Below are 23,669 nucleotides of genomic sequence, written 5' to 3'. Positions count from 1 at the left end.
TCGTGCTTTTACTTCTCAATTACTTGTTTACAACAACAACGAATCCATGAAAGATTCGAAAGAAAAATAGTATTATTGATACAAAATAAAGAAATACAAGGAAGTGCTTTGGTTTATATCAAAGGAACTAATGTACTAAGACTTAACATTTTCTTTTAGCTACCTTGGACACCTCTATTATTTTTCTATATAAGACATTGTTAGGGAAAACTCAATTATGAAAAAAATTGCACTGTGGCTGTCGACCGAAAGAGCTAGGCAGTGTGATTTGTGGCCATACAAAATTTCATAAATAGAAGAATTATTTGAAGCTTTTGTGTATAAACCTAAAACCTACTACTCCTTCCGTCCCGTATAATTTGTTATCATTTAACGAGTTTTAGGAAATGTAATAGAAAGTGGGTTAGAAAAAGTTAGTTGAATATGAGTCCTACTATTATATATACTACTTATTAGTTTTAAAATAAAATATGAGTAAGAATAAGTTAGTGGAACGTGAGGTCCACTACCGCAAAATAGTAAAAATGAAAGGTGACAAATTTTTAGAAACAGACGAAAATAAAATTAAGAGACAAATTTTTAGGGACGGAGGGAGTATTAACTTAGATAAATTAGTAGAGAAGAGTGCGGTGCACCCTTTTATCGTGAAGGGTTTTACTTTTATGTTATTTGGCAAGTCCGAATTGTATGACATACATATACTCATTCCGTCCCTCATTAATTGGCACCGGTTGATTTGGCACAGGTTTTAAGAAACGTAGTAGAGTGTGAGTAGAATGTGGGTCCGACTTTTATATATGAATTTTATAATAAAATGTAAGTGGAATGAGTTAGCGAAATGTGAAGTCTATTACCAAATGTAGTAAAAAGTAAGGGTGCCGACTAATTAAGGACATACAAAAAAAAAATTGGTGTCAATAAATGGAGGATGGAAGAAGTATATATTAATAGGAAAGATTCTTATCCTTCTTTTACATAAGGATATATACTTTTCAAAAAATAAAAAAAGAAAAAAATACTACCTCCATCCACAAAATAGATGAAGTTGTAAGTGACTTGAGTTTTAATGTGCAATTGGTAAAGTAAGAAAGAGATGAATAAAAAAAGATAGTGAGATGATTGTTAATAGATTCTAGGATCCATATTATTAATGATGCGTAAAATTATTATTTGTTGAAAATTTTCCATATTTAGACTTTGTCTAATTTTAGTGGACGGTCCAAAATAGTAAGATTAGTCAATTTTTTGTAGACGGAGGTAGTATAAAAGAATGGTTCGAATGAAAGAATGCGACATACTCCCTCTGTCCCATTAGAAATGAAACATTTGTTTTTCGGCACATGATTTTATGTAGTTTTGTTTTCTGAGTTAATGAGGAGGGAATAAAGTAAGAGAGATAATAAAGTAGGGATGGTGTTGTTTCCAATTTAGAAAACATTTTATTTTTAATGGGACAGAGGAGGTATAAAATATGAAAAATAAGTAAAAAAAATGTAATTTTGTGTACAGCCCAGCGGGCCAGCCTGTCAGCCCGAACGGGCTACCCCGACTTCTAATTTGGCTGTATTTTTTCAGCCCTACTCTCTAACTTTAGCAGGCTAATCGATCAGCCCGCCAAATTTGGGTTAACAGTCATCCCTAGTGAAATTTGAGTTTATATCACCATCAAAATCTTCATCTTTAGAATTTTCATGCCTGCAGGAGTAGCGCAGTTGGTTTTAGAGGGGCAGATTTACGAGAATGACCAATGATTGATTTTCACTACTGTCATGAAGTTGCAACATCTTTTAGGCCTTGAGAGATGTCCTTCTGGCTAAACTGTGGGATAAGACCTTGTCCCTTGGCATGCCATAATATATCCTGATTGAACACCCCTCATAATATGGGATGAACGGTAATGTGAGAAATCTTTGGAGCTGGGGTTTCAACATTTGCAAGAATCTTTAGAATTTTCATCTTTTGGGAGTACATTTAACAGTCATTCAACTACTCACATTATTAATTTGAGACACGTATATATTGCATCCATCTTAGAAACTTATTGGTTAAAGTTGATGTACTAATACTCCCTTCTTTTCATAATAATGGAGTTATTTTACTATTTTAGTACGTTCTATAATAGTGGAGTCATTTCCCTTTTTAGTAGAAGTGAACATATTTCTTTTTACTTACTTTTCCCTCCCACTTACTTTATTTTCTCTACTTTTTCATATTTTCTACTTTATTATCTTTTTATTTAATATAGTTTCTACTTTAATGTATTACACACATTTGAAGAAGTACAATTTTGCAAATTGGCGAATAAATAAAATTTGAACTGATGTACGAACATTTGAAGAGGTGTAAATGGGGTTGGTCAGGGTACTTGCCTCTTCTAGCTTATGCGTGTGAAGTTAAATTATGTTCTGACCTTCTTAGGAATATAGGCAATATATATGGAAAATTTCTTACAGAATCTGCCCGTGATCAGTCAATTTCACTCTCTTCTTCCTTTGTTTTTTCTCATCAATTATCATCCATCAGAAAATAAAAAATTTTGAATTTTGCCCATGACTTATGTTTCCACTTTTAAACATTCACTCATATCTTATCAGCTAATTCCATGTTGAGTAATTAAGGTTGTAGCTACCACGATTATATAATTGCTCCTCACGTGAAATTCACATTTCTGGTTTCGATATTCGTTTTTTTAATTTTTAAAAAAAACAAAACCCTTTAATCCTCCAACTACTTGAAATAGCAGTTATATATGTCAACCCAAATTTACTGAATTATATCTTATAGTATCAATAGTAAAGTTAATTAATTAGAATTAACAGTTGAGCCAGGGATCTCATAAGGAGATTTGTTCGCTTTTGTCAATTGCTTCGCGAGATATGGGGTTGTATCAATTTAAATGTTTGTCACAATCCAATTTGTTTTGTTTGAAATGAATATTAGATTAGATAGAAAATATTGCACAAGATAAGGGTTTTCAGATTGGGAAAATTGAGGGTGAAAAAGACCGACCTTTTTGGGGCTTTTGATTTTGGGCCTTGTTTCAAATGAATGTTGGGTTAGCTTAAGTTAATATAGGACGATAATTTCGGCTAACTTCTGGTAGTATTAATTAATGTGATGGGCTGTGTAAATAAACTGAATTTTGGGCCTAATAAACCTTGTCCCTTATAATCTATGGAGCTATAAGATATATAGCATATCATTTTCACGATACAGTATATCATATTGAAATTGTCATACCACGTACCACAATGAAAATTAGGTATAAATAAAAATCATATCTTTATCGTAGCAAAAGTGTTGATCAATTTCAATTTCGTTATCATACCGTCCTTTTGGTATGCTGTAATCGGTATACCAAATCTTTTCGGCAATTCGGACTTTGGTACGGCATATTGTTATATGATTATATAAATATATTTAGTATTCGCGGTTTATGTAAATTTATACCGTTACTTTACAGAAATCTTTCCATAAAGCATTATACTATGTCGAAAATCACAGTATACCAAAAATTTGATATTTTTTTATATTATTTTGGTACAATAAGTCTATTATATAGTACTCTTTTGTCACAAACTACTTGCTCCAGATTTCATTTTGGGTCGTTTCAAATTACTTGCTCGATTACTCCATTTTTTTAAAAACGTTATTCTCTCTTTTACTCTACTCTTTCATTTTTCTCTAACTTTGTTCTATTTCTAGTTAAATTTTAAACATCAATTTTCTTAAAGTCCGTTCCAAAAGAAATGCATCAACTAGCATAGGATGAAGGGAGTATTTCAGTATTTCTGTCGATGTTCCAGATGTTCCAGCTTAAATATAATGTCTTAATCGATGCATTAGAAAATACAATATTTTTTACCAGTTTAATTAAAATCCATTAGTCATATAATTGAATAATATCAAAAGATAAAATCTAAAATATTATCAAAACATCTATAATTGTATTTTTGTCGTAGAATCCAAATGAATCTGAAAATTATAAAAATCTAAAACCTTCATTGCATGAAATAAAAACCATCGAATAAGTAACATTAAATAAAAATAATGATTATAATTAAAAAAAATCAAAGGAAGGAACAGGATCTATCAATTTTTTAAAGAATTAAGTCGGTTTAATTATTTGTTGCATCCCAAATTAAATTTCCCAGCTACGAAATGATACATGTGATGAACAAGGTAAAAGTGGACAAAAATTATTAATAGAAGTGCTTGGAAACACTTCAATGTCAGATTGAAGAATCTTGATTTCTTCATGATAATTCATTCATTCCATTTTTAGTTTTTGTTCATTAACTTATGATTTATGTTTTATATTCTCAAGGTTATTTTCCCATATGAATTTTAATTTTTGCATTTATAACTTAATTATCCTGTTCGTTTCAATATAGATGTCACACATGAGTATTGATACGAGATGTTAGAAGATGTTGTTTAGTGTGTTAAATAGAGAGTGGGAGAAAATAAAAAGTAATTCAAATAATAATGAATAGAGAAAAAGGTAGTTAACATTTTTTTTGACAAACTAAAAATAAAATTGTAACTTCTAATTTGGAATTGGAGTAATAGTGACGATGGGAATTGTAGGGTGAGGATGACGTGTACATCAGAGTTGAGGGTGAGACAAATAAAAATATGTGCTAAAAAATTATTGTAATGAAAAACTAATGTTGTATGAAATCCTGGATTTTTACCTTAATGGTTACTATCTTTCTCGTAGAGGAATTGTACCTCAGGTTATTTATTCATAACTAAATACTAAAATCTTTGTGTCTTGCTCTAACATTATTTTTAGAAAATACTACTAATAATTAATATGTTTGATATGTATTATCAAGGTTGGGTTGAAGTATGAGGACGTAATTGATGTTGTGGTATCGGTTAGAATTTGCATTGCTGGATAAATTCAATTTTGGGGTAAAGTATGGGAAAAAGGTTCCGAAAAAGGTTCCCTAATGAGAACTTTTTATTGTTCTGACTTTAGGCTAAAATGTCAATGAGCATATTCATTAATTATCTATGCCAATTCAAACTCATTTCTATTAAATGCCACATTAAATGGTAATTTTAGTCAAACTATTTACACCAAATTTAAATACAAAAGAATATTCTATTTTCACTTATTTATTTACCTATTTAATCATATCCATCTATTTTATCTAAATTATAACTTAACAACAAAACATTTTATAATAAATGATTCATACTAATATATTACTATTTAATTAATAAAAATTGACTCAACTTAAAAAGTTAAAAAACATTAAACATACTACAATAGTAATATTTAAATATCTTACTTCAATAATACTGAAAGATTTGTTTTTTATTTACTGGATTATTAGATTAGACTTTCATTTTGTTTTTTATTTTTTATTTAAAAATTATGCATTTGAAGTGTAATTTTTTTGTATAATCACTTTGTGTTATTGCTACATCTCTCACAAGTTAGTAGAGTCGTATTCCTTTCTCCGGATATTCCAAAGTAGTTGAATTGTCATTTTTTTGGCAAAAAATTTTACTAAATTATTAAATACATTTAATGTTATATATTTAATATAGCATATAATTAAGACAATACCATTAATGCTTTAAATGAATAGGTATGAAAACGGAAGTCAATACAATTACAACACCTATTCCAATCTGTAAATTAAATGAATAGGTACGAAAACGGAAGTCAACATAATTACAACACCTATCCTACGGAAAATATATAGTATATTTTTTCATATTGATTTGCCCAATAAAATTAGTTTATATTACTCAATCACTTTTTTTCTATCTGTCTCTCTCCCTTTAATAAATTTAAATTAAAACTTATGTCGGTCGCTACTATTATAACTTAATTAAACCTATTTTATAGAAGGGTGTTTACCAATATACTATCTTCTTTTTGCATTCTCTATTTGAACTATATAAATATTCCCTGAATTTTATTGTTTGCACATTTGCAGACTCTGGACTTAAAATATTGTGAAAGGTATCTAGACTTAGAGATTTGGTCGTTTTAAATACTTTTGCATTTTATGAAACTAACTAAAATACCCCACAACCACTAATTAAAGAGCATTGAAGTTCATATATTATTTTCAATTTATCTGATGTGTCTTCACATTAATTAATATTTTCTCTTTCCTATGCATCATTTAATGTTCTTTGCGTATCTTTTCTTCCCCTCTTCTCTTTTCCTTCGTCAATTTTTTTTTCTCTTTTTCTCTACTTTCATTTATTTTTGTTCTCATAATTTAAGTGATTGGTTTTTCATTTTCATTTCTCTTTATGCAAATATTGAAAATTTGATACTTATGTATCAATTAATAAGTATCAATTGACTTTTGGCTCCGATGACTTTATGTGCATGATGAAGGAATGTAACGAAATCTAATACTCCTTCCGTCTCACGTTACTTGAGTCATTTCATTTTTATACTCGTTTTGAAAATATTATAATAAATAGTTAAAGTGGAGAGAAAGAAAAGTAAGAGAGAGAATAATGTAGAGAAGAGTATTAACTATAATATTCTTTTTTTTACTTTATTTTCTCTCCACTTTAACTATTTATTATTTTTCAAAATGAGTGCAATAAAGAAGTGACTCAAGTAACATGGGACGGAGGGAGTAATACTTCAAAAATAGTTCCATTTGTGGAAGATACAACTTTAAATACGAAATTGGAAAAATACAAGAGAGAAAGAGAATATGAAAATAAAATAGAAAGAAATATGAAAAGTGACTATAATAGATTGAGAATAACTGTTCAATTTTAATAGTATTTAGAGTAATTTTGGTGGACATACCATAAAACGAAAAAAAAAAAAAAATTATTGGTGGAGGGAGTATTTTCTGAAAATAAAAAATTTATAGATCAACATTGGTTACCATGTTCAAAATAATAAATTTGGTACCAAAACACAATTAATTAGATACAACATGTGCAACTTTCGCCAACATTGAATTCATAAAAATCAAAGCTCACTTTGCTCGTTTCTCTATAACTTCAAATAAATGAATAAAATAATATATCAAACTTTGATTTTTTTTAATGAATTTTGTGAAATTTTAAAATTTCAAAAATATTTTTTTATGTATTAGAATCAAACGACTACGTAAAAGAAAACAAACAACACTAAACGAGAGTGATGCTCACATAAGGTATGTACCATAATAAAAAAGGAAATGACTCGACTGAGTTGATATATCTCGAAAAAGGATACGACTCAACTTAATTTGGACGAATGGAGTATAATATTTTAACGTAGAATCCTAATGAATCCGAAAACATTCATTCAAGAAAAAAAAACTCATCAAGTTAGTTACAATAAATAACGACAATAGTTATATTCGAAAAACAAATCAAAAAGAGAAATATGACCGGTCAAGTTTGTAGATCAAAGTTGTTATAATTATTTGTCGTACTCCAAATTAAAATTCTCGAATATGAAATGATATACGTGTTGAATGATCGAGGTAACGAAATAGATAAAGTTGTGAGTACAAGTGGCATCTTAGCTAATTAGGGTTTCTTGGCCTACATATTAGGTCTTTCTGACTCCTATATAAGGATGTAAAACTTTACATAGTGAAATAGTCCATTTACATCTAGTCTTTTTTATCAATTCTCTCCCTCCCTCTCCCTCTCTCTCTGTTTTATAAGGAAAGACTTCAATGGGTGATTCAAAAATTACGATTGGCTTCATCAATCAGGCATTCATTTTATATAATTTCTCGTTTCATCTTTTTTTCATATACCATTTTCTTTTGGCTCATTAACTTAAGATTTATGTTTATTTTATTATATTTATAAATAAATTAGTAGTGATGGAAATTGCAGGCTCGGGATGAAGTGTACATGTTGGTTAGGGGCAATATACAAATAAAAAAGGTGCTACAAAGTTATTGTGATGAAAAACATTTGGAGTATGGAACTGTGGATTTCTACCTTGAGGGTAATCGTGTTCCTCGTAGAGGAACTGTTGCTCAGGTTATTTATCCTAACTAAACACTCAAATCTCCTTTGTGTATTTGCTCAGGTTATTTATTTTAAAATGGTAGCACTAATAATAATTAATTTGTTAATTTGATTTGTATTATCAAGGCTGGATTGAAGGAGAATGATATGATTGATGTTGTGGCACCAGTCTTTGGAGGTGGGCCTTCAAATCCAAGCTGCTGAATTTGCATATTAATGTTGTGTTTCAAATGAATTTGCTATATGCAATTATTTCCATATGAAGGATGTTTTTATTATATTTTGATAAAGGATCTTAATCATGCGTGTTTATGTCTTTATGATATGCTTATTTCCATTTTAGCTTAGATATCTCATAATGCTGTGAAGATTAATTCTCTACTACTATTGTTTTTTTCATTATCTATAATGCGTATATTACATATCTTCATACAAGAAATTATAGTTATAATAAATCATGTACTAAGAAACTGCTTAATTTTAATTATTCTATCACCTTATTATTTTGTCAAATTTGAATAAACAAAGTATTTGATTTAAAATTCAATTTTGGGGAAGTTTTGTGAAAAAGATTCCTTCAAAGGGAACCTTTTTTGTCTTCTGACGTTTTTAGACTAAGATGTCAATGAGCATATTCATAGAGATTATCTAGGAATATTAAACCTATTTTGAATAATTTTAACATCAAAAAGTAATTTATTTATACTAAAATATTCACCTACTTTATATACGTATTCAACTAACATCAATATATTTTTTCTAATTTATGTATTAACCCAATTTTTTTTATAATAAATAGATCATATAAATTTGAATAATATAATAAGAATATATATAAATATAAATATATTGTTTATTACATAAAAAATTACTCAACCTGTAAACTGAAATTTATGACACATATTACAATGATATTTAAACTTCTTATTTCAATAATATTGAAAGATTTTATTCTCATTTAGCGGATTATTGGATTAAGTTTTCATTTTGTTCGTTCTTTATTTAATTTTATGCATTTAAATGTAATTTTTATTTGTAATATCACTTTATGTTATGTTATGTACTTTTTATCATTAAATATTATATTATTTATTATGTTCAATATAGCCCAAACACAAAATTTAACAAAACTCACAAAATAACTTGTTAAATATACTTATAAATTTAATGTATTCATACTTATATTTAATCATTGATTTACCTGGATGAATGTTTATATTTGGTTGATGAAAAATAATTTTTTGACATTATGGTATTCAATATAAGGTTTAAGTAGTAATTTTATAACACTATAGGGGAGTGATCAATTGCTAACTAATTAGCAATCATAAATTAAGACTAAATCTTAGCCATTAGGAGATTTAATAAATAATTCCATGGATTATGTTTTAAATTAAAAAATTATTAAATAAACTTAAAGGGTATTAATGTCAATTCTCTCTTGTCAAAATCATCTCAAAACTTTAAATTTACGTAACTCTCTCGATTTAAATAAATTTTTCGCAAAAAATATATCAAATTAAAATAAAGATTCCAATGAGATCTCAATTGCATATGTTCTGACGATGTCCGGGTGATGGGATTTGATAAATTATATTTCAATTTTCGTAGATGTTGATAAGCAGATTTTATCAATAAATGCAAAAAAATAAATCTCAATATAGTGTATGCAAAATCTCAATATAGTGTAGCTAAAATATCAATAAAACTGTGTAATATTTTCTTGTACTTGTGTTGATATTCTCATATCATATTGTTGATATTTGTAATACATTATGTTAATATAAAAATACATCCACAAAAATTATCATATGATAATATAATGCCGATATTACCCTTTTCTTTTTTATATAAATATTCCCTGAATTTTATTGTGTGCACATATGCAGACTCTGGACTGAAAATATTGTGAAAGGTATCTAGACTTACAGATTTGGTCGTTTTAAATACTTTTGCATTTTTTGAAACAAACTAAAATACCCCACAACCACTTAAGAGCATTGAAGTTCATATATTACTTTCATTTATCTTATTAATGTTTTCTCTTTCCTATGCATCATTTAATGTTCTTTGCCTATCTTTTCTTCCCCTCTTCTCTTTTCCTTCTCTTTTCCTTCGTCATTTTTCTTTTCTCTTTTACTCTACTTTCATTTATTTTTGTTCTCATACTTTAAGTGATTAATTTTTCATTTTCATATCTCTTTATGCAAATATTGAAATTTTGATACTTATGTATCAACTGATAAGTATCAATTGACTTTTGGCTCCGATGACTTTATGTGCATGATGAAGGAATGTACTCCCTCCGTCTTGGATAATTCGGGTCACTTTGACCGAGCAAGGGTTTTAAGAATTGTAATGAATATGGGGTCCTACCTTTATATATTAGTTTTATAATAAAATGTGAATAGGAATGAGTTAGTGGAATATGGGGTCCAGTATCAAAAACGGTAAAAGTGAAATGAGACAAATTATGTGGGACGGACCGAAATAGAAAACTGGGACGAATTATCTGGGACGGAGGGAGTAACAAAGTCAAAGAATGCGATTTAAATGATAATACTCCAAAAATAGTTTCATTTATGGAAGATACGACTTTAAGTACGAACTTGGTAAAATATAAGGGAGAAAGAGAATATGAAAATAAAATAGAAGAGAGAAATATTAAAAGTGACTAATAGATTGAGAATAACTGTTCAATTTTAGTAGTATTAGACTAATTTCGGTGGACATACCATAAAAGAAAAAATGAAACATAATAATTTTTATAGGCGGATGGAGTATTTTTTGAAAATAAAAAATTATAGATCAACATTGTTTACTATGTTCAAAATAATAAATTTGGTAGCAAAACACAATTAATTAGATACAACATAGTGCAACTTTAGCTGACATTGAATTCATAAAAATCCAGCCTCGATTCGCTCGTTTTTTTATAATTTCAAACAAATGAATAAAATAACAAATCGAGCTTTAATTTTTTTAAATTTTGTGAAATTTTAAAATTTCAATAACATTTTTTATGTATCAGAATCAAACGAAATATGTAAAACAAAATAAACAACACTAAACAAGAGTCAAACGAGAGTGATGCTCACATAAGGCACGTAACATAATAAATATATAAGGACCAATTGATGTAAAACTTGACATACTGAAATAGTCCATTTACATCTACTCTTTTTATATCAATTCTCTCTTTTATTGCCCCTTCTCAAAAACAAGTGAAGAAAGAAGGACGCACTAAAAGACTTCAATGGCTGATTCAAGAATTGTGATTTGCTTCAGGAATCAGGCATTCATTTTATATGATTTCTCGTTCCATCTTTTTTTTTACATACCATTTTCTTTTGGCTCATTAACTTAAGATTTATGTTTTTTCTTTTATTATGTTTCCTATGTGAAGTTAGAATTATAAATAAATTAGTAGTGATGGAAATTGCAGTCTAGGGATGAAGTGTACATGAAAGTTAGGGGCGATGTACAAATAAAGAAGGTGCTAAAATGTTATTGTAATGAAAAAAATTTGGAGTATGGAACTGTGGATTTCTTCCTTGAGGGTAATCGCGTTCCTCGTGGTGGAACTGTTGCTCAGGTTATTTATCCTAACTAAATACTCAAATCTCCTTAATTTGTGTCTTGCTCTAACCTTATTTTTAGAAAATTGTAGGACTAATAATTAAGTTGTTTGATTTGTATCATCAAGGTTGGGTTGGAGGACCAGGATGTAATTGATGTTGTGGCACCAGTCTATGGAGGCGGGCCTTCAAATCCAAGCTGCTGAATTTGCATATTAATGTTGTGTTTTAGATGAATTTGCTATCTCCAATGATTTCCATATGAAGGATGTTTTTATTAATTGTGATAAAGGATCTTAATTATGCGTGTTTATGATATGCTTATTTCCCTTTTAGCTTAGATATCTAATATATTATGCTGTGAAGATTTTCTACTATTATTTTATTTCATTATCTATAATGTGTGTATAGGGGAGTGTTAGGGTGCCACCACCTCTTAAAATAACACCATACCACTATTTCTAACCAATCATTTTGTACATGTGGACGAATAATAAGGTGTCACATGACAAAAAAAGGTACAAAACTCGGCCAGCAATATGTTACGCTATATACAACAATTTTTCTCGGCCAACAATATAATATTGCTGTGTAGCGTTCACAATATTGCCTGATATGTGGTGTCACGGTGTCATTTTACGAGGTGTTGTCATTTTAACACAAACATGTGTGTAGGGGTGCGTTATATTGCTAACTATTTAAGTTGCTAACTCTGCTAACTCATCAATGCAGTGTATTAAAAATATTAACACGGTGACATGAAAATGTCAACGCATAATATCAACACATTATATTGAAGTTCAACAAAATCATGTGTTGACATTTAATATCATCATGTTGACATTTTTAACACATTGCATTGATGAATTAACAAGTTAGCAACTTAAAAAAATTAGCAAATGATCACACTCCATGTGGGTATATCTCCATCTTTGATAAGTAATTATAGTTTAATTTTATTCTATCTCCTTATTATTTTGTTAAAATTTGAATAAACAAAGTATTTGCATTAATATAAGCATCGGTAAAATTCAATTTTGGGGAAGTTTTGTGAATAAGATTCCTTCAATGGGAACCTATTTTGATTAATTTTAACATCAAATTAAAAAGTAATTTATACTAAAATATTCACCTACTTTATATACGTATTCAATCATATCAATATATTTTTTTTCTAAATTATGTATTAACCCAACAACAATTTATAATAAATAGATCATATAAATTTGAATAATATAATAAGAATTACTTATAATATATATAAATATTAATATATTGTTTATTACATAAAAAATTACTCAACCTGTAAACTGAAATTTATGACACATATTACAATGATATTTAGACTTCTTATTTCAATAATATTGAAAAATTTTATTCTCATTTAGCGGATTATTGGATTAAGTTGCATTTTGTTGTTCGTTCTTTATTTAATTTTATGCATTTAAATGTAATTTTTATTTGTAATATCACTTTATGTTATGTTATGTACTTTTTATCATTAAATATTATATTATTTATTATGTTCAATATAGCCGAAACACAAAAATTAACAAAACTCACAACATAACTTGTTAAATATACTTATAAATTTAATGTATTAATACTTATATTTAATCATTGATTTACCTGGATGAATGCTTATATTTGGTTGATGAAAAATACTTTATTCTAATTTGTTTTGATATTTTGTTGGCTTCTTACATTGGGTAGTTTAATCACAATACAAAATATGATTATACACAAAAGCATAAGAGTTATATATATAGTTTAGAGACATTATGCTCACAAAAAATAGTTGTTATTTTCTTCATTTTGATTCTTTCACTAAAATGAGTTTCTACCTATTTACGGTAAATTTCTCCCATGAAGTGTTTTTATTTTCCACAAATAATACCTTAACCACTGTCTACCCATTTTAGTTTTTACCAAATTTCCATTTAAAACTCAAAATATTTACATCTAAACTATTTTTGATGGACGGATCATATGCGTTCAACTAAAACTAATTTATCATAAAGGCGCCAACCATTACATTTTCTTCCCATTCTACAACTGTTCGTCTTCTTACCCAGAATTTATTCTTCCTTCATAAATAATATTCCCAAGCTAAACACGAACACGACCTACTATCTTTAAACGTACAAGACCTGCACACGACATGATGTAATATTGATTGTCATGACTCATAACAACTCAAACTTGATTTAAACGATTAAAACCTAAGCCATCTTTTGGTGTTATATTTCTATACGTGGCTTGTGTCTGGTATCCTATCCGCATGAAGCCCACTGAAAAGCCTACTGTTTTAACTTTCAACTAGAACACTAACTTCCAGTTCGGCCAAGTTACAAATCATGTCTCGAATATTGTACCCGGATAGTATTAGTAAAATACATTATTACCCTCCAAATTGTAGTATAGATCCTTGCTTTGTGATCCTTCTGTTTCTTTCTTCTCTTTCTCTATTTTGTTTTGTTTCTAGCAGCTAACTAATCTAGCTAAGGTGGAGGGTTAGGTGGCATGGGGATGTACACAGTTTTGAAATAAGTTCTTAATTAAATCTATAGCAGAATTTGAATGATGAACTATGATGCAGAAAGCACGTAACTGTTTAGTTTAATGATAATTTCATTCTTATATATGGGCACATATCCAAATACTCCCTCGGTTCCATTAGAAATGAAACGTTTTCCAATTTTGTTTGTCCCATTAGAAATGAAACGTTTTATAAAATAGAAACAATACTCTCTCTACTTTTTCATCTCTCTTACTTTACTCTCTCCTCATTAACTCACAAAACAACGCTACATAAAATCTCGTGCCGAAACACAAATGTTTCATATTTATTAGGACGGAGGAAGTATGATCTAAATCATCTAATCTGATACATTCATCACCTCGTACAAGATATATAAGTGTCGATCAATAGTAGTAATTTATACTGTTTTATACATATATATCATGAATCTTGTTGCATCTATTAATATTGCAATACCACTGATAGAATGATGAGTTCAACATACGAACATGAAGACATCCATCACATTAAGTAATTGAGCTAGATTTGATAATTTTTGTTTATTAAATTTTAAAGCCTTTACAAGACAATATGTTTTTCTAATGCTAAGCATGTGAAAAAATATTAAAGAAGAATGGAAAGCTTTCCTACACACCATGTACTTATATTCTAAGTTCGCCTTTTAAAATCGATTCCGTCTCATATGAAAGAGAAGGTTTGTGTGACATCGTTTTACCAATAATTAAATAAAAAATCTGTCTATACTTAAATTTGCAAGTACTTATAATTATCAAAAACAAATTTTAAATATTTTTGAATATTTATGAATCTAAATCTGAATTTTAATTCACAATGATTTCAACAAGTAGATTTGGTTTTGACATAATTTACTTGTGGCATATGAAGAGAAGAGTATATCTACGACTAGGAGTGAAGATAACAGCCTAAGCGACAATTCACGTGCTTCTAATTAACTCATAGTACTAATATATCATATTAATACTAGTATTATTTTTTAATCTTCATCTATTAAATTTAATGTAAGAGGATCCTCTAATTATGATAATGCCATGACTTTCAAGATTTTGAAGAGTGGAAGTTTCCATGGTCCTGCTTTATATTAACGAGAAATACTAATGATTTTGCTACAGAAAATTCATAAAAATTCCATTCTTCTTGTTTTTTTCCTCCAAACTCGCCAGCTAATTGCTTGCCTTTGTGACACAAGTTATATTCAATTATAATTACTACATTGTTCCATTCCAGTTCAAATACTTGTGAAATACTCTACGTTTGTAATAATTTTCTTGAATATCGAACTTTGACTTATATTATCATTTATGAAAATCTATATAATTTGAGAGAAGTAGTTAGTAGTAAATGTGTTTGTTTACATATTAATTAAGAAAAATTTAATCACGAGCAAATTGAAATAATAAGAAAGGGACTATGCTTATGGTATTCGTCTTTTGCATATTAAAAATGGGGGATAAAATACAAACAAAATCTATCGGCATAAATACAATGATAAATTAATAAATTTTGAAAAATTTGTTTTATTTTATATATATATTGGACCGACAAAAAAAAAAAGGGAGCTGACATCTGAAATTATTAGTCATCCAAATTATCAATTTCTCAGAACTTACTTACCACAATTCAAATCTAATTTGAACTTGGCATCTGCATCAATATCGATACAATTAATTTAATTCAACATTAATGATGCCAACGGGGCATAACCTTCACTTGAATTAAAATATCACCTCTCACAATAAATGATTCAATATTTTCTATATTTATTTATTGATTTTGAACTGCATATATAAATGATGATGATGATGAACACTCGCAAGCATGAATATCAGCAATAAAAGCTTAATTACGTTCTCTAATTTTTTTGTGCTGTCAAGAACATTTAATTAAAATGTTCTAGTGATTGCCAAATGTGATAAATCTGCACTTCCACCACATTGCCACCACTTCCAAATCTCACCGCTTCACTTCTTAATTTTCCCTCCATATTCATGCACATTTTTTAAATACTAGAATAGTTCCTCCATTCCATATTCACCAAAAAAAATCATGGGAACTATTAAATATTATTCGAGTTCATTTATGTTGATGATCTTGATGTTTTTGGTGATGGGGTGTGAGGTGATCAAGTGCAGTGTGAGCTATGATAAGAGGGCAGTCATCATCAATGGAAACAGAAGAATTCTTTTTTCTGGTTCTATACATTACCCAAGAAGCACCCCTCAAGTAAGTAAGTTTCAAATTTCATTTTAAATTAATTTAGTTTGTGATTATACTAATTAGTGGTGAAATTTTCAGATGTGGGAAGATCTGATATTGAAGGCCAAAAATGGTGGATTGGATGTTATTGACACTTATGTGTTTTGGGATGTGCATGAGCCTTCCCCAGACAATGTGAGTTCAGTATTTTTCATATTTTTATTGATTTCGTTTAATAAATACTTATATCACACACACATATATGTTTTGTTACATATTTAAGTTCAATTACTTCTGGCAGTATAATTTTGAGGGTAGATTCGATTTAGTAAGATTTATTAAGACGGTGCAAAAACAAGGCCTCTATGTTCATCTCCGAATTGGACCCTATGTTTGTGCAGAATGGAATTTTGGGTAATTTCTCTTGCACTATATAAAATTGAAATTTGGGATTTAATTTCGATTTCTTAGTTTTTTTAATTTATTTGTATGACTTTAATTACATATATATTTGTTGATGCAGTGGATTTCCTGTGTGGTTGAAATATGTACCTGGTATCAGCTTCAGAACAGACAACGAGCCCTATAAGGTTCTTTATTTAAAAAAAAAAAATCATTTTAGTATAGATTGGATGGTTTAATAAATTCTAGTTTGTTTAGTTAGTGTTTGAGTCGAAGCATTTGTTATATTTTTACAGGCGGCTATGGAAAAGTTCACTCAGAAAATAGTTGGTATGATGAAGAGCGAGCAACTATTTGAATCACAAGGAGGTCCTATTATACTCTCACAGGTATCAATTTTATTATTTTAAGTTAGCATTGTGTATTTAAATTGATCATTTCCAAATACGAGCCTAGAAAAAATATTGCAAAAACATATGACGAATAAAATAGTATAAATTGGATCTAGCGCAATTAAATCGTCACTGAATGTCAAAGAGCATTTTTTTAATGTGTCATTGAAAATCTCATTTCGGCTTTCTGGCTAATTATACATTGACAACTACAAGGAAGACTTTGGCATGATGCAACCGAGGCAAATTTGAGTTTTAAACAAACTTTCTTAATTCAGATTTGAATTTAGATATTCTTTATTAATAAATTGTTTTACTCACAAAAACTAATTGTTTCTCATAACAAAGTTGTTTAGACTTTAGATATCTTATACTACAAATATTCCTATTTACACTATAAATACATTAAAAGTTTTACAAAGTGAATAATTTTAAAGTATTTTCCAACTCACTTATTGAGTATTGCATGCTCAGCCTCATTTAGCAAGTTGGATTATATATGTTGTTACATATATCTTTTTAAATTTTTTTTGAAAATTCGAGATTGGCTTCACTTAAATTACTTTTGATGTATTGCAAGCTCAATTTAATTAACTTTTTTACATTTGAATCTTGGTGAATAGATTGAGAACGAATATGGGAGAGAAAGGATTGCACTTGGGGCAGCTGGAGATGCATATATGAATTGGGCAGCAAAAATGGCAGTTGGACTCGACACCGGTGTTCCATGGGTCATGTGCAAAGACGATAATGCCCCCGATCCCATCGTATGTATTTCATCATCAATTTTCTCAAAAAAAAAAAAAACAATTCAATTCCTTAATTTTATTTTGGTTGTAACATTGCAAACAGATAAATACATGCAACGGATTCTACTGTGATAAATTTACTCCCAACAAACCTTATAAGCCTACTATGTGGACTGAAGCTTGGAGTGGCTGGTAACTATCTCATACATTTCACCACATGTCTTTCATTCTTGTTTCTAATTAGAAGAAATAAAATCAGGTTTAATGAGTTTGGAGGAACGGTTCATGAGCGGCCGGTTCAAGATCTCGCCTTTGCAGTAGCTCGTTTCGTGCGGTCAGGCGGTTCCTTTATAAACTATTACATGGTACTAACATTAGTAAACTTTTAATATCATCATGGCTTAATTTTTTAAAATCAAATTTTTATTGGCATAATTTTTGGAATCTGAATGAAATTTATTCATTAGTACCATGGAGGCACCAACTTCGGGCGCACTGCTGGAGGCCCGTTCATCACAACCAGCTATGACTATGATGCTCCGATAGATGAATATGGTATGTAACGATATTCACATTATTTACCTCCATAATTTCGACAATTTTGTACAACTTAATTATGCGAACATGCAAAGTTGATACATACTCACAATTTTTAGGTTTGATTCGAGAGCCCAAGTATGGTCATCTCAAGGAGCTCCACAGGGCTATTAAGCTCTGTGAGCACGCACTTGTCTCGTCTTCGGAGCCTAACGTGGTTTCGTTAGGAATATATCAGCAGGTTGGCTTCTGGCCCCCCAATTCGAAGCAATGCCTATTGGCCATCGTACTTACCAAAACCTCGTCGTTTTCTAGGCTCATGTATTCTCAGCAGGGGAAGGTAGCTGTGCAGCTTTCCTTTCCAACTTCGACACCAAATCCGCTGTAAGAGTGGTGTTCAACAACAGGCACTACAAATTGCCTCCTTGGTCCATCAGCATTCTGCCTGACTGCACAAATGTAGTTTTCAACACTGCAAAGGTAGTTATACTAAACATAGATATGCATTATCCAGTTATCCATATATTCGTTGCAAAGATCATACATGTAACGGCTTCTGACTATTAAGGTTGGAGCGCAAACATCGCGCTATCAAATGGTGGAGACGAATTCCCAACTGCAATCATGGGAGACGTATCGTGAGGACACAGCTGCACTAGAGGATGGCTCAGCATTCACCGCACCTGCCCTAGTAGAGCAGTTGAATGTCACGAGGGATAGCAGTGATTATTTGTGGTACACGACCAGGTTAGTCATTCCTCTCTGCTATAAACTATGCTATATCTTGTACAGTTTTCTCCATATTATGATATGTAAATTGGTTTTCACGACACAGCGTTGACATAGCTTCATCCGAGCAATTTCTGAGCAATGGGCAGAATCCTACTCTAACTGTGGACTCTCGGGGTCACGCCCTCCATGTCTTCATCAATGGAAATTTTGCAGGTAGAAAGGTTTCTTTGTTGAAAACTATCATGATATATGAGTTCATGTGTATGAAAAAATGGTGTTAATATGTGAAAAGGTCATAAAACTACCGGGTTTCTATGCTTACAGGATCTGCTTATGGGACTCGAACGAATACAAGATTCACATTCAGCAGAGCAGTAAACTTGAAAGCTGGCAAAAATAGTATTTCTCTGCTCAGCATAGCCATGGGATTACCTGTGAGTTCTATTCCATTTGTTACTTTTTAATATTTATAGATAGAAAGTAAATACTCTCTTAAGAACTTAATGCATTTCTCAAAATGAAGAACACTGGATTGCATTTCGAGGACTGGAACGTGGGAGTTGGGCGAGTCGAGCTTAACGGCCTAGATCAAGGACGCAAAGATCTGACAAGGCAAACATGGTCTTACAAGGTAAAGCATGTGGATATTAGGCTTGTTATAGTATCACATTTACACACATTCATACCTGAATGTTTACTGTAAACAGGTTGGACTAACTGGTGAAAAGATGAATCTGGTCTCCCCATCCCAGGCTTCATCTGTTGAGTGGACGGCAATGGCAGCTATCGCCCAAAATCATCAGCCCCTTAGATGGTACAAGGTACAGATGCTATACAAACTAGTCTTTTAACACAGGAAGTCTTGTTTGCAACTGTCATATATGGTTAAAAATCTATCAGACAGGTGAAAGCCCGGATCTGAATATTCATCCCAGAACACGGCCTTCACTAGTTTCAGTGTTTTAATAGAGTTACTAAGGTAAGCATCGTCTATATTGGAACTATGCAGGCATATTTTGACGCACCAAATGGAGATGAGCCGTTGGCATTGGACATGGGAAGCATGGGGAAAGGTCAAGTGTGGATCAATGGACAAAGCATAGGAAGATATTGGACGGCTGTAGCAAATGGAACCTGTGGAGAGTGCCACTACACTGGTACATACCGGTCCCCTAAATGTCAAGGTGGTTGTGGCCTGCCAACTCAACGATGGTAAATTTCTACTACTACTTAACAATAGAAACAGAAGAAAATAGAGTAACTTCTTACAAGTCGACATACTTCAATCTTGCCTTAGGTACCATGTGCCCAGATCATGGTTGCAGCCAACAAAAAATCTCATTGTACTTGTCGAAGAACTCGGTGGAGATCCATCAAGAATCTCTCTAGTTAAAAGAACCACAAGGAACGTATGTGTTGATGCATATGAGCGCCATCCGATGGTAGCAAATTATCAGCTCGAGAGCGAGAGCACGAGCACAAAGAGAATGCTCCACCAGGCCAAGGTGCATCTCCGGTGTGCCCGTGGGCAGACTATGTCAGCCATTACGTTCGCAAGCTACGGGACACCTACAGGAACATGTTCAAGTTTTAGGATGGGAAGTTGTCACGCACAGAACTCCCAAGCTGTCATAGAAAAGGTGAGTTATTCTACACTGGATCATTTACTATTCAATGAGAATGTGACTGATGTATACTTTGTTCGAATTCTGTCACAGATGTGCCTTGGGAAGGAAAGGTGCAAGCTATCAGTTTCAAATAGCTACTTTGGAAGTGATCCTTGCCCTAATGTATTAAAGAAGTTATCTGTTGAAGCTGTTTGCTCTAACACAGCATAAGTATGAACATTCCCAGAAAGAAATGTACAAAAATCTTGAAGAGAGTTGTGCTACACGACGATCACGATCACAGTCTGCATCGTGCAGACTGTAGAGAGTGGTATAGTTAGTCATACGAGGTCCACTCATCCACAAAGTTTTTTACTAGTTCGGCTAGTAGATATTTTTATAGCAGTGTAGAATTTGTTTGTGTTATAGCTATCTTATAGAAAATTTGATTTTCTGATCCCAAATATAGTAAGACAGAAGGGTTCTCATGCTCTGAGAACAAATGTTGTTGCATTCTCAATTATTCATATTTCTATTAGTTTTGTATTTAGACTATTTTATTTTAGATTTACAAAAGGCAACAATAAATTTAAAAGTAACAGTCCCTTTTATTTTCATACCGCGTAAGGCGAGATTCTATATAGTGTTGTTTTATGAGATTTTATAGTGTTGTTTTGTGGGTTCCGAGAGAATAAAGAAGAGATAGTGTCTCCATGTATCACTTTAAGTGGGAATTCCTAGAAAAGAAAATGAGTCACTTTATGTGGGACAGGTGGAGTATTAGACGAAAAGGGGGCTACTTTTAGAGTGTCCACAGTGGCATGCCCAAGGACGGGTGGCGTATTAGACTAAAAGGGGGCTACTTTTAGAGTGTCCACAGTGGCATATGCCCTATTTGGCATGCCCAAGCCACCAATTCTTGGGCATGCCCAACAAAGTTGGCCCTTCCCATCAAAACTTGATCACCACAATGGTGGCCCTCCAAGCCTCAAATTAAAATTATTTTCTTACATTTTTTGTTATATTTTAATTTTACTAGAATAAAAATTATTTGCCTATAATAATTAAAAAAAATGCATACTTTAAAAATGAGTGAATTGAAACCAAATTTTCGTCATATTATAGATAGGGGAAAATTATACAACGAAAATTTAGGGTTTAAAATTAAAATTGAGAATGAAGTGAAAAATGGAAGGAAAGAATTATACAAACAATTTTCGAAAAAAAAATATCTGAAATTCGGAGGGCTGCGGCTCTCGCCCCCCTGCAGTGGAGGACTGTGCCTCGCGCCCAAGAGCCTCGGCCAGGCGGAGAGCAGCAGTGGGGGGCCGTGCCCGAGCCAAGGGCCGAGAGCAGCAGTGGGGGGCCGCGCCCGAGCCAAGGGCAGCAGCCCTCCCACTGTGGACACTCTTATAACAAGTCATGGATATAAAATCATTGAAGAAAAAGAAAAGGGAATTCTTATTAAAATAAATCGATCCTTCACTTGATTAACAAGAAGTGACACATAAAAGAGATGGATAATTCCTGATGCAAGGTTCAAGCACATATTGAAGGCTCAATTAAATATGAGTAAACACATTTCGCAGAAAAGCAAAAGCCACAGCTATGTTTAAGCAACAACAGTTGCATGTTTATTGATTGTTGCCTGCAATTCTTCCTTTCTTGCACCAACAACCCTGTCAATTTCCTTTCCTTCTTTAAGGAACACGAAGGTCGGCATGGCCTCAACTCCGTATTCTGCCGCCACAGGCTGAGAAACAGGGTAAAATACTAGTAATCACTAACTATAATGGAAAAGAAATCCTTGAATTACATGAGCAATGTAGAAAGGAATAGAGTAAAGTAAGCAGTAAGCACCTTGAGATCATCCACATCAACTTTGGCAACGATGATTTGTGGTGTCTTCTTGGCAATCTCAGCCAAAATAGGGGCGATGAAACGACAAGGTCCACACCATGAAGCAGTGAAATCAACAACAACCTGATAAACAATTCTGTCTCAGATAACAAAACTTACTGCGAAATGCAACAGTTAATTCAAATGCTAGCTAATTAAGCTTCCAATTCACATTAAATTAAATAAATCCTAATTTCCGAGTTTGAAACCCTAATCACCGAAGCGACATTAATCTAGCAAAGTAAGGAAAGGAATGAGGAATCCAATCCTATGCTACCAAACAAAGACAGTAGTAAACAAAAAGGTAAATTCCACACATTGAATCAAACAATGAACAGATATGCGTGTAAAACAGAAGGAAAATCAGGAAATCAAAACACATGAGAGAGAGTGAGGGGTACGAGTTTCTTAGATTCGACGCCTTTTTGGAAAAGCTGCTTCCATTCGTCGACGGAGTTGGGGGCGATGACTTGTCCTTCCTCGGCGGCCATTTCTTCGTTTGTTGATTTTCTCGGCGATAACAAACTTGGAGGCGTAAACCCAATATAATGAAGCCAGCTATTTATAGGTTTTTAGTGAGACAATTAAAATAAGTAAATAAATAAATAAAATACTGTCATTATTTTAAGTGTGAGTGCACCTGGACTATATCGTAATCACTGGTAACGTAGGTGGATGCAATTCCGGCTTTCATTATATACTGCTCAAGATTTTCTTTGATTTACATTGTAATTAATGTTTGATTCTGACTATTGTATTCATTAAACCCAAACTCCTTAATATCCGCACTCAATCAAATAACAATCAAGGTTTTAAATTAAAATTTACAATTTGACATACAAATATTATTATCCACACCTAATTCCATCAATTGTGTTTTACTATTCCTCAAGTCCAATTGGATATAGAAAGATAAAAAGAGAAACAAAAAAATACGATATCCCCATATCATGAATAGGAATCCAGCGAATAAATAGAGAAACAAAAAAAAATATCACTTCGATATAAACACAGACTTTCAAAGTAAGCATTACACAATAATT

The 23,669-nt window shown here is 31.3% G+C and overlaps 3 protein-coding genes across 6 annotated transcripts; 2 read left to right on the top strand and 1 right to left on the bottom strand.

Moving 5' to 3' along the window:
* The first annotated feature begins 7,610 nt into the window (after positions 1 to 7,610).
* Positions 7,611 to 8,280, top strand: LOC125192503 (small ubiquitin-related modifier 5-like). The gene is made up of 3 exons (XM_048090099.1): positions 7,611 to 7,709; positions 7,837 to 7,986; positions 8,101 to 8,280. The coding sequence occupies exons 1-3, from the start codon at positions 7,671 to 7,673 to the stop codon at positions 8,176 to 8,178; spliced, it is 267 nt and encodes an 88-aa protein (XP_047946056.1). The 5' UTR covers positions 7,611 to 7,670; the 3' UTR covers positions 8,179 to 8,280.
* Positions 8,281 to 15,959: 7,679 nt separating this feature from the next.
* On the top strand, positions 15,960 to 21,277 carry LOC125195699 (beta-galactosidase 5-like). Of its 4 annotated transcripts, none has more exons than XM_048093867.1 (19): positions 15,960 to 16,335; positions 16,408 to 16,503; positions 16,610 to 16,722; positions 16,832 to 16,898; positions 17,007 to 17,099; positions 17,726 to 17,869; positions 17,955 to 18,043; positions 18,111 to 18,216; positions 18,319 to 18,406; positions 18,508 to 18,629; positions 18,704 to 18,868; positions 18,957 to 19,135; positions 19,224 to 19,333; positions 19,445 to 19,554; positions 19,644 to 19,751; positions 19,828 to 19,941; positions 20,130 to 20,332; positions 20,418 to 20,760; positions 20,839 to 21,277. In XM_048093867.1, exons 1-19 carry the CDS (start codon positions 16,159 to 16,161, stop codon positions 20,956 to 20,958), a joined length of 2,547 nt encoding a protein of 848 aa, XP_047949824.1. In that variant the 5' UTR covers positions 15,960 to 16,158; the 3' UTR covers positions 20,959 to 21,277. The 4 variants fall into 4 exon arrangements, with proteins under 4 accessions (XP_047949824.1, XP_047949826.1, XP_047949825.1 ...); XM_048093868.1 differs by having other exon boundaries at positions 16,321 to 16,339; XM_048093869.1 differs by lacking the exon at positions 16,610 to 16,722 and having other exon boundaries at positions 16,200 to 16,335.
* Positions 21,278 to 22,164: 887 nt separating this feature from the next.
* Positions 22,165 to 23,188, bottom strand: LOC125193381 (thioredoxin H-type 1-like). Its single transcript, XM_048091156.1, has 3 exons — positions 23,028 to 23,188; positions 22,588 to 22,710; positions 22,165 to 22,480 (listed from the first exon to the last, which is right to left on the bottom strand). Exons 1-3 carry the CDS (start codon positions 23,115 to 23,117, stop codon positions 22,340 to 22,342), a joined length of 354 nt encoding a protein of 117 aa, XP_047947113.1. The 5' UTR covers positions 23,118 to 23,188; the 3' UTR covers positions 22,165 to 22,339.
* Between the last annotated feature and the right edge of the window lie 481 nt (positions 23,189 to 23,669).

The sequence above is a fragment of the Salvia hispanica genome, chromosome 6 (assembly GCF_023119035.1).
Source record: "Salvia hispanica cultivar TCC Black 2014 chromosome 6, UniMelb_Shisp_WGS_1.0, whole genome shotgun sequence".
Classification (NCBI taxonomy): Eukaryota; Viridiplantae; Streptophyta; class Magnoliopsida; order Lamiales; family Lamiaceae; genus Salvia; species Salvia hispanica.
This window is presented reverse-complemented; position numbering and strand designations above follow the sequence as displayed.

Bases quoted from the DNA above. Each gene is read 5' to 3' on its own strand.
- LOC125193381 (XM_048091156.1), bottom strand. From the start codon at position 23,117: ATGGCCGCCGAGGAAGGACAAGTCATCGCCCCCAACTCCGTCGACGAA. The intron at 22,711-23,027 runs GTACCCCTCACT...ATTGTTTATCAG, and splicing joins GCGTCGAATCTAAGAAACTC to GTTGTTGTTGATTTCACTGC. The intron at 22,481-22,587 runs GTGCTTACTGCT...CCTGTTTCTCAG, and splicing joins TTGATGTGGATGATCTCAAG to CCTGTGGCGGCAGAATACGG.
- LOC125195699 (XM_048093867.1), top strand. From the start codon at position 16,159: ATGGGAACTATTAAATATTATTCGAGTTCATTTATGTTGATGATCTTG. The intron at 16,336-16,407 runs GTAAGTAAGTTT...TGAAATTTTCAG, and splicing joins ACCCAAGAAGCACCCCTCAA to ATGTGGGAAGATCTGATATT. The intron at 20,761-20,838 runs GTGAGTTATTCT...ATTCTGTCACAG, and splicing joins CCCAAGCTGTCATAGAAAAG to ATGTGCCTTGGGAAGGAAAG.
- LOC125192503 (XM_048090099.1), top strand. From the start codon at position 7,671: ATGGGTGATTCAAAAATTACGATTGGCTTCATCAATCAG. The intron at 7,710-7,836 runs GCATTCATTTTA...TGGAAATTGCAG, and splicing joins CGATTGGCTTCATCAATCAG to GCTCGGGATGAAGTGTACAT. The intron at 7,987-8,100 runs GTTATTTATCCT...TGTATTATCAAG, and splicing joins GTAGAGGAACTGTTGCTCAG to GCTGGATTGAAGGAGAATGA.